The sequence below is a fragment of the Mastigoproctus giganteus genome, chromosome 4 (assembly GCF_048544385.1).
Source record: "Mastigoproctus giganteus isolate SK-2022 chromosome 4, ASM4854438v1, whole genome shotgun sequence".
NCBI lineage: Eukaryota > Metazoa > Arthropoda > Arachnida > Uropygi > Thelyphonidae > Mastigoproctus > Mastigoproctus giganteus.
The window spans coordinates 230912267-230927573 of NC_143578.1; the positions used below are offsets into that span (position 1 = coordinate 230912267).

At 39.6% G+C, this 15307-nt stretch overlaps 1 protein-coding gene across 1 annotated transcript; it reads left to right on the forward strand.

Moving 5' to 3' along the window:
* Positions 1 to 8839: 8839 nt before the first annotated feature.
* Positions 8840 to 12140, forward strand: LOC150087476 (uncharacterized). The gene is made up of 2 exons (XM_090372501.1): positions 8840 to 9744; positions 12059 to 12140. The coding sequence occupies exons 1-2, from the start codon at positions 8840 to 8842 to the stop codon at positions 12138 to 12140; spliced, it is 987 nt and encodes a 328-aa protein (XP_090228627.1).
* Positions 12141 to 15307: the final 3167 nt, after the last annotated feature.

Sequence of the window (15307 nt, forward strand, 5' to 3'; positions counted from 1 at the left end):
CAAGGAGAGAGCAGAAAGAAAGTACAGCATGTCCCCTTAATGTGCTAATATAATTGTAAAAGCCACAAAACAGAGGGGATATTCACAGCATCAAATGCAGCCTCTATATCTAAGTAAGTTGTGGCAAATTTGGGATTGATCTCGGATGCTGCTAATATGGCATTTGTGGTTGTGAGGAAGTTTTTAGTTGTCAACTGCTGTGAGAGGGTGTAGTGAATTTGGGGAGGCTTATCTGCAAGTATTTGTTTGGGGAGGACTGGTAACAGCATTTTTTTCCAATAACTTCAGAAGTGTTGAGATTGGGCAGTAATGTTTAATTAGAGACAGATTACGGATCTTGGGTATAGGCCTAGCGCTATAACTGTTCCACTCAACTGGAAAGAAATGGGTCTTCGGATGTCACTGTAGATAGACAGCAATGGTTGAATAATAAAAGGGCTCAGGCACTTAACGATGAATTGGGGAACATTATCAGCTCCTGCAACAGCAGTGGGAGCCAATGAGTTGATAGGTTTCAGAAGCTATGGTGTAGGGAAATTATAACTGTGAAGGATATCCAGATAAGACATGTGATCTGGCACATTAATTTTTGGGGGCAGCACACTTGACAGTTGAAATCTTGTGATGTGGTCCATCCACTGATCAGGATCAACAAAGATTTGATTGCTAAGGCACCTATGATGATAAGAAATTTTTCCCATATGAAACTGAGTTTTGTTTGTTTGGGGATTTGTTAGGCATATCGGCAAATATGGCCATAGTGTGCCAATGAAACTGAGCATTGAAGAAATTAGCAATCGCTGATAATTTCTGTCTGTTGAAGTGGACCCATACTTTTGAGTACAATATTTGATCCCCAACATCATTTGTCTCCTTCCAAATTTTGTGAAGTTGTTGTTTCAGTTGAAAGGTTGCATTGAGGTCTTGTTCCACCATGCTTTCGAGTTGGGGGTGATTTAAACCTTCTTGGAGGTGGAAAATTTTGCAACAGTATTAATCCAGTTCGTAAGAATGGTTGTTCCAAGCGTGACTTCACATTCTTCACGAACATACCAAGGAAAGTGTAGCAGCCATAAGGCATTTTTCAGTATTTAGAAAATTTGGGCTGATGATTGTGGATTCACATGATTTGTGGAGAGTCTCTTTGCATGGAGGCAGTAAAATTTGCAAAACAAGAGGGTTATGACCGGAGTTAAAAGATGTTTTTTGTGGGGGGGGGGAGGTGTCATACAATGTGCATTGTGTGGATGAGAACGTAAGGTCAAGCTGGTTAGTAAGGTCTAGTGGGCATTACATTGACGAGGAGGATTTGAAAAGATTTCATATCTTCAGTTAGGTGCTCACTAAGAGATACACGTTGAGTTGGAATGTTGAAGTCGCCAAACACAACATGAGCTGCAGATGGATGGAGGTGATTTAGGATCCAATTAGCAACTTCAGTAATAACATCCTGAGTGGGTATTGGTGGAACATAGACTGTGCAGATGTCGATAATGACTTTTTTGTGAGCGAGCGTTATGATCAGTGCTTCAAAATTGGACTCATTGGGCTTCTTATAAATTAAATTAAACTTTGACTGATTAAAAAAGATTGTGACTCCACCACCCTGTCAAAACCCTCTAGAGGTAAACTCAACTTTAAAACCTGCAGGCAACAGCAATGCACTCCTGATCAGGTTCTAACCACGTCTTGGCAATGGAAAGAATGTCGATTTTGCTTGCAAGGAGGATCACCTCCTTGGTGTCAATCTTGTTATGTACACTATGAACATTTTGAGACATGAGAGCAAATGAATCCATGAGGGGAACCTTCTTTCTGACGGCAGGTCACACATTCTTTTCCGGGGGTCAATATGACCTCTTGGTGATAAGAGTTGCAACAGGAATGGATTCAGGGGTTTCACACTCTTCCTGCTGCCAAATGTCAAATGAGGATGCACACTTAAACAAATGAGTTTGGGAACTCATAGCTTAATCAATTGCATAGTGCCAGACACCTTTGCTGAAGCAGTACTAGGAGTCAGCTGGAGTTAAGGGGGCCTGAAAATTGATGTGATTCAGTGTGGGGAATCTGGCTTTGATTCTCAAAGTAGGGGTGGATTATATCCCCTAAGGGCCAGAAAGAAGGGTTGCTTATAAGATGAAATGCCCATTGGTCACAAACAATTTTGAAAGGAAGATACATAGTTCTTGCTCTTGGCTGGCAGCTAGTATACTGCAGCATGGACATTTAAGTCTTGCAAAAGGGCTGAGGAAATTTGTTGAGGTGTTGTCTGTGGGTCCAACCAGGAAACATAATGCTTCTCCTAGGGTGGACCATTGGCCTTATTCTGGATGCAGTTGCCATTCCTACAACATATGGAGTCCTTAAATAATGCTGACTGGTCAAAGAGGTTCTAGTAAAATGGGTGTGGACCTGACTTTGATGGAAGAACGGCTGACTGGCTGCAATTTCAACTCAGGTGGGCTGACTCCTTCCTTTGGAATAGACTGTGGCAGAAAATTTTCCCAGAGATGTGGTGTTATCGCTGGCATCTGACTTGGTGGTCAAAATCTCATTATGTGGTCTTACACACTTGCCAACTGAGTTTTTAGTCAAATTCGAAGTGTGTGGTCTAATATAGTTGGTTGAATATTCAGTTTGTACATATGATCCTATTAAATTGAAAGGCTCACCATTAAGCTGGGTGTAGGAGCAGTGTCAATAATTTCTTGGGGGGTTTTGGCTTCCATAACCTCGATGCAGTTTTCAACATGAGAAATAAATGGTAGACTATTACCACTGCAACAGTTGTGTTCCAGGTTAGGAGAAACCGGCTCTATGTTTTTGGTGTTAATTTCTGTAATACAAAGTTGGGTGTTTTGGGGCAGTGGCAATTCTCTCAGACAAGCTGCAAGTTCAGACATGATGTGAATTCAAATTAGAGTAATGAGGCTGTTGTGGGAGTTGAGCTTCTAGAAGGAGAGAATCTTATCTTATCTTATCTTTGAATCACCTTATTCAAAAATAAGTTTAAGATTTCATAGTCACATATAATAACATAACTTTATCAGCTCTTACATGATCATATATGCAATAAACAATTCCAAGTAAAAAAAAAGTAAAGTGCAGCCATTATCAACCCACTGCAGGATGGAAGCCTCCTCAACAATTCATGCTGAGAGAAATGGACCATAATCTGCCACGCTGAGAAATGGACCATAATCTGCAGGTTCAGCAGTCAGGGGCATGAACCCCGGTCTACTCAAAGAGCGTGTGCTATTGCACCCCCGCTCCTGACCACTCGGCTAAAGATTAACAAATATGTTACCGAGGATCACTAACATAGCAAAGTTATGTGCTGGTCTCAAACTGAAAATAATCTCTTGTAACAGTCCCTTGACTGTTGAATTTATGATATTCAATATCATGTCTAAATACAACTATGATAAGACTTTGCAGGAGTAATGGAGAGAATGAATAGGTGAAATGGGAAGGGGTATCTTTTTTTTTCTTTTCTTTTTCTTTTTCTTTTTTTTTTTTTTTTTTTTTGGCTGATCTGTATAAGCTTGTTTTCTTGCATCTTTTGCCACTGCTAATGCTAGTCTGCCTTCAACAGTCTACTGGCAATAATATGTAGTGGTACAAACATTTGAGTTGATTGTGGTTGATTCCATGTGACTAAAAAATATGGTTAATGATAATATTAAATTAACTAGTTATAAACTACGATCCAGGTCATTGTGTTGGAGTATAAACAAAATATTTTTAAACCCAATGTAGCTAAATATTTGTCTTTGCACATGCACAAAGACAAATAATTCCTATTTAAGTTCCATTCTCACCCCTATTTGGTAATTTTTATTCCTGTGATCACGACACATGGTTGAAAAGCATTGTCAACTTCAGGAAGGAAAATCGTTATGCAATTTTTTTCATTAAATTAATTATTTCTTACTGTAATGTAAGATTTTCGATTTTTTAATTGTGTTCATTTTAATTTCTGGAGAGTATCATACAGAAGTGTTCTACATATCATATTGAGGTAAACTTTTCTTATTCTTTTACAAATTTAAATAAAAATAAAATTTACTTTGAGTAAATGAAATATTATTATACATGAAATTAGCTAACCTGGGCTAGAATATCTGTCACAAATGGGACTGTATGTCATTTTAACTTCACTGTTTTGTTTCTCAGTGAAAAAGCATGATGTCTCCATTATTTTATCACCCTGGCAGAAATCAAAGGCAAGACAGGAAGACCCTTGATCAGCACACATTTTTGCACACTCCTGGAGGGATGCACGGTGTATCTCAACATTTGCCTTGTCCATCATTCTCTGATTTTTCAAAACTTTAAAATCATATATATAATTTTCTGTAATAAATAAATATTTATAAATGAAACATAAGGAATGTTAGTTGAAAATATTTAAAATAAAATTCAATCTGAATTTTAAGCCAAACATATTCTTAAGAATATGTTCAAAATAACTGTCACTTTTTTTTTTTTAGTCTACTTTCTAGACACTGGTCTTATGAGAATGTCTCATATGTGTCTGTGTTTCCACCATAATAACATTTTTGTTTACAGTCAGTTGAAAACAAATTTATCACAAATGTAACCTCTCCTCTCTCTCTGATCAGTATATTCAAGTAGATTCTTATTTTACATTCACACCTTTAACCAGTGGGTGGTTGATTGCTGAAACAAAAAATTGGCTAGTATGAATAAATTCAAGGAAGAACCAGACAAACATTTGGAGAGAATGGACAAATGAAATGGGAATGTTTATTTTATTTTTTGGCTGATGCTGTATAAGCTTGCTTTCTTGCACCGTTTTCCACTACTAACACAAAGTATTCCAATTGGGATGGGGGATTAATGTTATTCACCATTGTAAACAAGGTGGCTACCATTTGATTTCAAATAAAAATATGATATTTATTTGATTCTTAAATCAAATAAATTCATAAATCATTTATGAATCATTTATTTGCACTCTGTTCCAAACCATGTTTATGAGAATTTTGGAGGGGGGATAAGAGTAATTCCACTGACATTAAAGGAAACAGCAGGACAGATCACAAAACATGTTTATTATAATTCCAATGTTTCTGGACTTGGGTGAAGTCCCAGCAGAACGGAAATGTGGAAATATCTCTGCTAGTTACCAAGATGGTTTCAATGGTGAAATGGGTAATGAGACCATAAATTTAATCTCCGTGGCAGGGAAGATGCATTGCAGGATCAGCAGTTATTATTAGGTTTTCAGAAAAAAACCAGATGCAAAGAATAATTTGAACATAATATAATTAACATTTAATGAGGCTTTTGATATCATCATGTATGAATGTCTTTTGTATAAAATGGAAAATATGCCATTAGTGGAAAATACTACAATTTATAACAAGTTGGTTAAATGACTGGAACAAAGAGTGGTTATAAATGGCTGTTCTGATTGGACTAAGGTCTTTTCTACAACTATTTTTCCTCAATTTGAAACTGTGCCCCCTCAGGTTCTTAGTCTGAGCAAGAGGAAGAATCCCATCAGTATTCAGCTTGCTCAACCCATTCAAGGCCTTATACACCTCAATCAGATCACCTTGCAAGTGCCTACTCTCCAGGCACTGCAATTTGCAGAAATTAATCCTTTCTTGGTAAGAGCACTCCCTTTGTTCCCCCTTACCAATCTTGTTGCCCTCCTTTCTACTCGTTCTAGCAACTCTACATCCTTCCTAAAATGAGGCCTCCAGACCTGTACACAGTACTCTAGGTGTGGCCTGACCATTGCCTTGTATAACGGGATAATCACCTCCCTGTCCTTACTAGCAAAATTCCTATATTTCATTAACAAGACTCCATGACCAGCTCTGGCAGCCTGTCTGCACTGCTCAGCGAACTTCATATTCGACTGCACAAATACCCCCCCAGATCTTTTTTACTTTCCACTTCCCTGAGTGTTGTACCACACAGTTGATACATTTCTCTTCGGCTATTGCTACCCATATGCAGTACTTTGCATTTGTCAATGTTAAACTTCAGTTGCCACTTCTCAGCCCATTTTCCCAACTTATCTAGATCCAGTTGGAGAAGCATACTGTCATTAACAACCCTGTCAACCTTTGTATCATCTGCAAACTTGGATATTAAACCTGATATACTTTTATCAATATCATTGATAAATATACAAAACAACAATGAGCACAACACCGAACCCTGGGGAACTCCACTAATAACATTTGTCCATGAAGAGCAGTGTTTATTGATTACCACTCTCTGTAGTCTCCCACTCAACCATCCCATTATTCCTTGTAGCAACTTACCCTTAATGCCATACCTCTCCAATTTGTACAGAAGTCTTCCATGTGCAACAGTATCAAAAGCTTTCCTGAAATCCAAGTATATGATATCAAAATTATTTTTGGCATTCAGTTCCTTTGTGACAACATCATAGTATCCATATCTGCAATAAGGCCTCTGAGGTTGGAATTATTCATACTACCAATTTTAAACATACACACCAACCGTTTATGACTGGTTGAATAATGAAATAAAATAAAATAAAATGATAGAAAAGACTGTAAAATAATATTTACAAAAAACTTTTAATCATTTACAAAAAACTAAACTATAACAAAAGTTAAATAAGTTAAAATGCATTAAAATATAAATATAAAAGCGATAAAAAGACGATAAAAAACACTAGAGCTTTCGGAGGTGTCTTCCTCCTTCCTCAGTAATAGTGAGACTTAAATGACACATCCTTAAATACCAGGTTCACGGCACACGTGGATGACCAGGCGCATACTCAGCATTCCTTTCACTTGTACCGGAACCGGAAGTGGACTGGACACGTGGAAAAATTAAAACGTTTGTCTCTTGTCAAAACCACCGCCTCAAAAAGGGGGTGAAGCCTAACTCCCCTGTCTCTGTTTATACTATTGTTACCAGAGGATCCAATCCACAGACTTTCCAGCCACTTGCGGTCCTAGAATCTATGCGCCCGGTCAAGGATGACAGCGTTGTCGGGGGAGATCTGGTGTTGTTTTTCCCAATAGTGCTCGGCAATGGCGGATTTATTGAGCTCTGCAGTCCGTATCGCTCGTGAATGTTCTCCTAGACGGTCCTTGAGACGCCGTCCTGTCTCCCCCACGTAACATTCCCCACAATCCGGGCATGTGATCTCATACACGACCCCACTACTAGAATCCCTAGTAATGGGGTCTTTGACCTGTGACACAACTGTGTGCAACCTCCGGCCCGGAAGCTGCACACAGCGTGTCTGAAAGTCGCGAAGCATCCTCGCAATGCGATCTGACAGGCCCGGATAGTAGGGAACATACACTGTGGTAAGCGGTACAGGCGGAACTACCCGATTGGGCTCTTCCTCTCTGTTGTATTCATCAATGACCCTCTGGGGGTAACCGCACCTCATAAGATCCGTCGTGATTTGCCTAATTTCCTTCTCCCCCTCCTCAGGGGTACTGCAATGCGTTCTCACCCTACCCAAAAGTGCTCTGGCCACACTATTTTTAAGTTGGACAGTCTGTGCCGTCCTATAATGTGTGTACTGGCCCCTACACATTGGTTTCCTATAAACCTTAGTTCTAAGTCTGGGGCCTTCCCTATATACCATTATGTCCAGAAATGGGAGGGTACCATCTATTTCTACCTCCGAGGTAAATTTTATGAAGGGGGAGAAACCATTGAGAAACGAGACCACATCTTCCTCTCTCCCCTTCCTTACAATAGTAAACGTGTCATCAACATATCGTTTCCACTTACGCATAGGGAACTCCAATCTTGCGAAAACCCTATTCTCAAATTCCACCATAGCCAGATTTGCAACAATGGCGCTGATTGGAGAACCCATGGCTGTACCGTGAACCTGTTTATACATCACTCCTTGGAAAACCAAGGTTGTACTAGAAAGACATAATTCAACAGCACCACATATATCTTCTATGTTTAGGTGGGATCTAGCACTTAAAGTATTATCATTTTGTAAAGCCAACCTTACACATTCTACCCCATGTGCTATGGGGATACAAGTAAATAATGATATAACATCTAATGACATCATCATCTCGTCCTCCCCTATTTCTTGACTCCTTACAAAGTTCACAAATTCCGCACTGTCTCCAATGACCAACGCGGACCGCCCCACAACCGGGGAAATCAGCTGCGCCAGATATTTAGATAAAGCATACGTAGGGCTACCAATGAAGGAAACTATGGGCCGTAATGGAACGTTCTCCTTGTGTGTCTTAGGTAACCCATAAAATCTGGGCAGTCGACACCCTGTTGCATGCATGGACCAATACTTGTCCTTTGGAATCTTTTCCATCTTTAGCCAGGAAAGTGGCATCTTATTTACATGCTGTTCTAAGCTAGCCAAGGGGTTTCTGTGAACAATCTTATAAGTACAATTATCACCTAATAAGTCTAACGCTTTCTTGTGGTAATCTTCTTTGTTTAATACCACAGTTGATCTGCCTTTATCTGCTGGTAGGATTATAATATCTTCGTCCCGTTTAAGTTCTTCTAGTGCTTTCTTCTCTTTCGGAGTAAGATTTGGAGCAATCGTTTTTGCTTGGCCCAGGATGGCGACAGCTTTAACACGAATTTGATTAGCAATATGTTCAGGTAACTTGCTAATTGCCCTCTCAATACCCATAGATGTTTCGGTAATTGGAGGTTTAGGGGGTAGCAATGCAAACTTAGGTCCAAGAGCCAATAGTCTCTCTTGTTCTTGGGTTAACGATTTGCCACTTAAATTCTGAATAAAGTTGGAATGGTCGCTACCCCTAAATACAGTGGACTGCTCCTCTAATAATGTGTGAAACTTCCTAATATGGCCATAAACATTATAGTTAATGTTTATGGCCATACAGTTTTGCGGCACATCCGAAGGTTCCAGAGATATAGCATAGCTGAGTCCAAACAGCAACAGCACTTAAGGTTTGCCTACCGTTGCAGGGATCATAATCTTATGCCACATGGATTTAGGATCAAGGCACCATTTAAAGATGCCTGTTTGTCCAGGATTATCACATGGTATCAAAAGAAGGTTTTGAATACATGGATTCAGAAACTTCATGATGACTTGAGACATAGTAGGAGATTGATTGATGTAGCATTAGGTGATATTAGTAGTAGATTGTCCCCCCTACACCTGATAGGTGTGAAGAGGTTAGTTCTGGAGAGGACGAATAGGATTACCTATTCTTATAAACAGAGACATATTAGGAAGTTTCACACATTATTAGAGGAGCAGTCCACTGTATTTAGGGGTAGCGACCATTCCAACTTTATTCAGAATTTAAGTGGCAAATCGTTGAGACTATTGGTTCTTGGACCTAAGTTTGCATTGCTACCCCCTAAACCTCCAATTACCGAAACATCTATGGGTATTGAGAGGGCAATTAGCAAGTTACCTGAACATATTGCTAATCAAATTCGTGTTAAAGCTGTCGCCATCCTGGGCCAAGCAAAAACGATTGCTCCAAATCTTACTCCGAAAGAGAAGAAAGCACTAGAAGAACTTAAACGGGACGAAGATATTATAATCCTACCAGCAGATAAAGGCAGATCAACTGTGGTATTAAACAAAGAAGATTACCACAAGAAAGCGTTAGACTTATTAGGTGATAATTGTACTTATAAGATTGTTCACAGAAACCCCTTGGCTAGCTTAGAACAGCATGTAAATAAGATGCCACTTTCCTGGCTAAAGATGGAAAAGATTCCAAAGGACAAGTATTGGTCCATGCATGCAACAGGGTGTCGACTGCCCAGATTTTATGGGTTACCTAAGACACACAAGGAGAACGTTCCATTACGACCCATAGTTTCCTTCATTGGTAGCCCTACGTATGCTTTATCTAAATATCTGGCGCAGCTGATTTCCCCGGTTGTGGGGCGGTCCGCGTTGGTCATTGGAGACAGTGCGGAATTTGTGAACTTTGTAAGGAGTCAAGAAATAGGGGAGGACGAGATGATGATGTCATTAGATGTTATATCATTATTTACTTGTATCCCCATAGCACATGGGGTAGAATGTGTAAGGTTGGCTTTACAAAATGATAATACTTTAAGTGCTAGATCCCACCTAAACATAGAAGATATATGTGGTGCTGTTGAATTATGTCTTTCTAGTACAACCTTGGTTTTCCAAGGAGTGATGTATAAACAGGTTCACGGTACAGCCATGGGTTCTCCAATCAACGCCATTGTTGCAAATCTGGCTATGGAGGAATTTGAGAATAGGGTTTTCGCAAGATTGGAGTTCCCTATGCGTAAGTGGAAACGATATGTTGATGACACGTTTACTATTGTAAGGAAGGGGAGAGAGGAAGATGTGGTCTCGTTTCTCAATGGTTTCTCCCCCTTCATAAAATTTACCTCGGAGGTAGAAATAGATGGTACCCTCCCATTTCTGGACATAATGGTATATAGGGAAGGCCCCAGACTTAGAACTAAGGTTTATAGGAAACCAATGTGTAGGGGCCAGTACACACATTATAGGACGGCACAGACTGTCCAACATAAAAATAGTGTGGCCAGAGCACTTTTGGGTAGGGTGAGAACGCATTGCAGTACCCCTGAGGAGGGGGAGAAGGAAATTAGGCAAATCACGACGGATCTTATGAGGTGCGGTTACCCCCAGAGGGTCATTGATGAATACAACAGAGAGGAAGAGCCCAATCGGGTAGTTCCGCCTGTACCGCTTACCACAGTGTATGTTCCCTACTATCCGGGCCTGTCAGATCGCATTGCGAGGATGCTTCGCGACTTTCAGACACGCTGTGTGCAGCTTCCGGGCCGGAGGTTGCACACAGTTGTGTCACAGGTCAAAGACCCCATTACTAGGGATTCTAGTAGTGGGGTCGTGTATGAGATCACATGCCCGGATTGTGGGGAATGTTACGTGGGGGAGACAGGACGGCGTCTCAAGGACCGTCTAGGAGAACATTCACGAGCGATACGGACCGCAGAGCTCAATAAATCCGCCATTGCCGAGCACTATTGGGAAAAACAACACCAGATCTCCCCCGACAACGCTGTCATCCTTGACCGGGCGCATAGATTCTAGGACCGCAAGTGGCTGGAAAGTCTGTGGATTGGATCCTCTGGTAACAATAGTATAAACAGAGACAGGGGAGTTAGGCTTCACCCCCTTTTTGAGGCGGTGGTTTTGACAAGAGACAAACGTTTTAATTTTCCACGTGTCCAGTCCACTTCCGGTTCCGGTACAAGTGAAAGGAATGCTGAGTATGCGCCTGGTCATCCACGTGTGCCGTGAACCTGGTATTTAAGGATGTGTCATTTAAGTCTCACTATTACTGAGGAAGGAGGAAGACACCTCCGAAAGCTCTAGTGTTTTTTATCGTCTTTTTATCACTTTTATATTTATATTTTAATGCATTTTAACTTATTTAACTTTTGTTATAGTTTAGTTTTTTGTAAATGATTAAAAGTTTAATGTAAATATTATTTTACAGTCTTTTCTATCATTTTATTTTATTTTATTTCATTATTCAACCAGTCATAAACGGTTGGTGTGTGTGTTTAAAATTGGTATCATAGTATCCAATCGAATTGGTCAGACCTCCCTTTAACAAATCCATGCTGTATCTTAACTATCGCTGCAGTCTTGTCTAGATGACCCTGCAATGCTTCTTAAACCAGTGATTCCATTATTTTTCCGGGAACACAAGTTAAACGAACAGGTCTGTAGTTACTTGCGTCACCTTTTGAACTGGTGATACATTTGCACACCGCCAGTCCATGGGACCACCCCTGAGTCCAAGGAAGCTAAACAACATTAATGAGGACATTAACCCTTTCATGAGTGGGTAAGCAGCATGTATATCTAGTCCTTTGGCTGCATATATTTTTTTCTATAGTGACTTTACAGCTAAACACTGGAGTAGTATTACTGCCAAAAATAAAATCAAGATTTCATAAAAAATGAAAAAAAAAAAATCAATTAATTAAAAAAATATTGCGAAAAATATAAAAAGTTGTAAAAAATATAAAAATCTATCACTACTTATTTTTTCCTTTGCAGTAATATCGAAATTACTTTCATATATGTACTGCTTGATTCAGTTTCATCTACTTCTGGATCTGAACTCCAGATAATTTCTTAAATTTTGGCTTATGTAAGCCTATATAATCTTGATGTTTGTTGAAAGTGCTAAGCTCTCTTGTAACCATTTTTGTATTTATAATATTTTCAAAAATTGTAAAACAGTTGATCAATGCTGGAACATCTTGTAGAGTCTCAAGAAATTCTGTACATATACAGATGTAATTTGCTGATACTGTAGTAGTAGTAGTAGTGGCATGTGATGCAAGAAAGCAAGTGTATGAGCTTATGCAGCATCAGCCAAAAAAAAAAAAAAAAAAAAAAAAAAAAATCACACCATTCCCTCCAAATGCCTGTCCAGTTCCTCCTTAAATTTATTCAACCTATCAACTTCCACAAGGACAGATGGAAGTTTCTTCCAGCAATTAACCACCCACTGGCTAAAGGCAAATTTATGCACATCTATTCTACATCTGTCCTTTCTTAATTTGAATTTATGCCCCTTTAGGTTCATAATCTGAACAAGTGGAAGGATCCCATCAGAATTCAGCGTGCTCAACCCATTCAAGGCCTTATACACCTCAATCAGATCACCACGCAGGTGCCTAGTCTCCAGCCACTGCAATTTGCAGAACTTAAGCCTCTCTTGGTAAGAGGATCCCTTCATTCTCCTCACCAATCTTGTTGCCCTTCTCTGTACACGCTAAAGTAAATCTACATCCTTCCTAAAATGAGGCCTCGAGACCTGTACGCAGTACTTAAGGCGTAGCCTGACCATTGCCTTATAAAAAATTCCTATATATCATTGACAAAACCCAATGACCTGCCCTGGCAGCCTGTCTGCATTGCTCAGAAAACTTCATATCTGCCTGCACAATTACTCCCAGGTCTTTTTCATTTTCTACCACCTTAAGTGTAGTACCACACAGTTGGTACATTTCTCTAGGGTTACTTCTACCCATATGCTGTAATTTGCATTTGTCAAGGTTAAACTTCAGTTGCCACTTCTTAGCCCAACTGCCCAAATTATCTAGATCCTGTTGCAGTAGCACACTGCCATTACTGTCATTAACAACCCTGCCAACCTTTGTATCATCTGCAAACTTTGACATTAAGCCTGATATACCTTCATCAATATCATTGATAAATATACAAAACAACAGTGGACCCAACACTGAACCCTATGGGACTCCACTAATAACATTAGTACACGAAGAGCAGCACCCACTGATTACCACCCTCTGTCTTCTCCCACTTATCCATCCTTTTATTCAGTGTAGCAACTTACCCTTAATACCATTCTGCTCCAATTTGTACAATAGTCTTTCATGCGCAACAGTGTCAAAAGCTTTCCTGAAATCCAAATATATGATATCAAAATTATTTTTTGCATTCAGTTCCTTTCTAACCACATCATAATATCCTATCAAATTTGTCAGACAAAACTTTCCCTTAACAAACCCATGCTGTAACTGAATTATTGCTGCAGTCTTGTCTAGATGATCCTGCAATGCATCTTTAACCAGTGATTCCATTATTTTACCCAGAACAGAAGTTAAACTAACTGGTCTGTAATTATTCATCCAGATGATATAGATGAACAGTGCACCGTTCAGTCAGTTTGGTGTGACATAAGCACTGCGAAAGCAAAAATAACAGTAGGAGTGTGTTATAGGCCTAATGACTCGAATGAGTACAATGAACAATTGTACAGAGAAATAGAGTGGGCTAGTAAATCGGAATGTCTTATAATGGGGGATTTTAACTTCCCAGATATTGACTGGAACTTGTGGGTTGGTCATTCACACACTAGTCAGACTTTTGTGATTTATTGGATGATTGTTTTCTGCAGCAGCATGTTCGAGAGGCAACCAGAGAAAGTAATACTCTTGATCTTGTTATCAGCAGTGATCATTCGTGTATTAAGAATTTGCAGATAAAGGAACCACTAGGTGGCAGTGATCACAGTGTACTGATGTAGGATTTACTTAAAGATTTAATTACCATCAGGGGTAAAGGAAAGTGTTTTTGCTTCCGTAAAGGTGAGTACAGTGGTCACAGACAGTTTTTAAATTCATTACAGTGGGATCAACTGATGATGTTACCAACAGTAAATTCTAAGTGGGAAGCATTCAAGGAATTAATCGTGGATGCTACTAAAAGTTTCATACCTATTAAGAAATATTGTTCAAGGTTTAGGCCTAAATGGTTATCTAATGAACTAATGAAACTCGTAACAGAGAAGAAAAATGCATGGGATGCATGTAAATTATCAAGCGACTCAGAAGCCTATGGCAGATATAAGCTAGTCTGTAATCAGGTCACAAAGGAGGTTAGGCAGGTGAAGGCAGATTACGAGAAATCCTTGGCAAAAGATGCTAAGAAAAACAGCAAGGATTTCTTTACTTATATAAACTCTAAAAGGAAGGGGTTGAATCTGATTGATCCAATTGACATGGATGGTTCGACTGTTAATGATCCTGCTCAGATAGCAAACAAACTGAATGAGTATTTTGCATCTACATTCACACATGATTAATTATTAAGGTTTGAAAATGGCAGAAGGTTATCAAATTGTAGCAGGATACTTAATGATTTTGTAATAACTGAAAGCAAAGTGGAATGAGAAATTGTTGAAGTTAAACATAAGAAAAGCACCTGGGGTGGATGGGATCTATCCAGTTATATTAAAGGAGGTGGCAAAGCAACTAAGCAAAGCCTTAGCCATAATTATGAGAGCATCCTTGGACTCAGGGGAGGTTCCCACAGACTGGAGATGTGCCAATGTATCCCCAATGCACAAAGGAGGATCGAAGGGTTTGCTTAGTTGCTTTGTCGCCTCCTTTAATATAACCATTCAAGGCTTCATACACCTCGATCAGATCACCTCGCTGGTGCCTAGTCTCCAGACACTGTAATTTGCAACACTTAAGCCTTTCTTCGTAAGAGCACCCCTTTGTTCCATTCACTAATCTTGTTGCCCTTCTCTGTACTCGTTCCAGCATCTCTACATCCTTCTTGAAATGAGGCCTCCAGACCTGTATACAGTACTCTAGGTGTGGCCTGACTATTGCCTTATACAAGGGAATAATCACCTCCTTATCCCTGCTAGAAAAATTCCTATATATCATCGACAATACACCATGAGCTACTCTTGCAGCCCATCTGCACTGCTCAGAAAACTTCATATCTGCCTGCACAACCACCCCAGGTCCCTTTCATTCTCTA

Bases quoted from the DNA above. Each gene is read 5' to 3' on its own strand.
- LOC150087476 (XM_090372501.1), top strand. From the start codon at position 8,840: ATGGCCATAAACATTATAGTTAATGTTTATGGCCATACAGTTTTGCGG. The intron at 9,745-12,058 runs GTATTGGTCCAT...TTTCCTTTGCAG, and splicing joins GAAAAGATTCCAAAGGACAA to TAATATCGAAATTACTTTCA.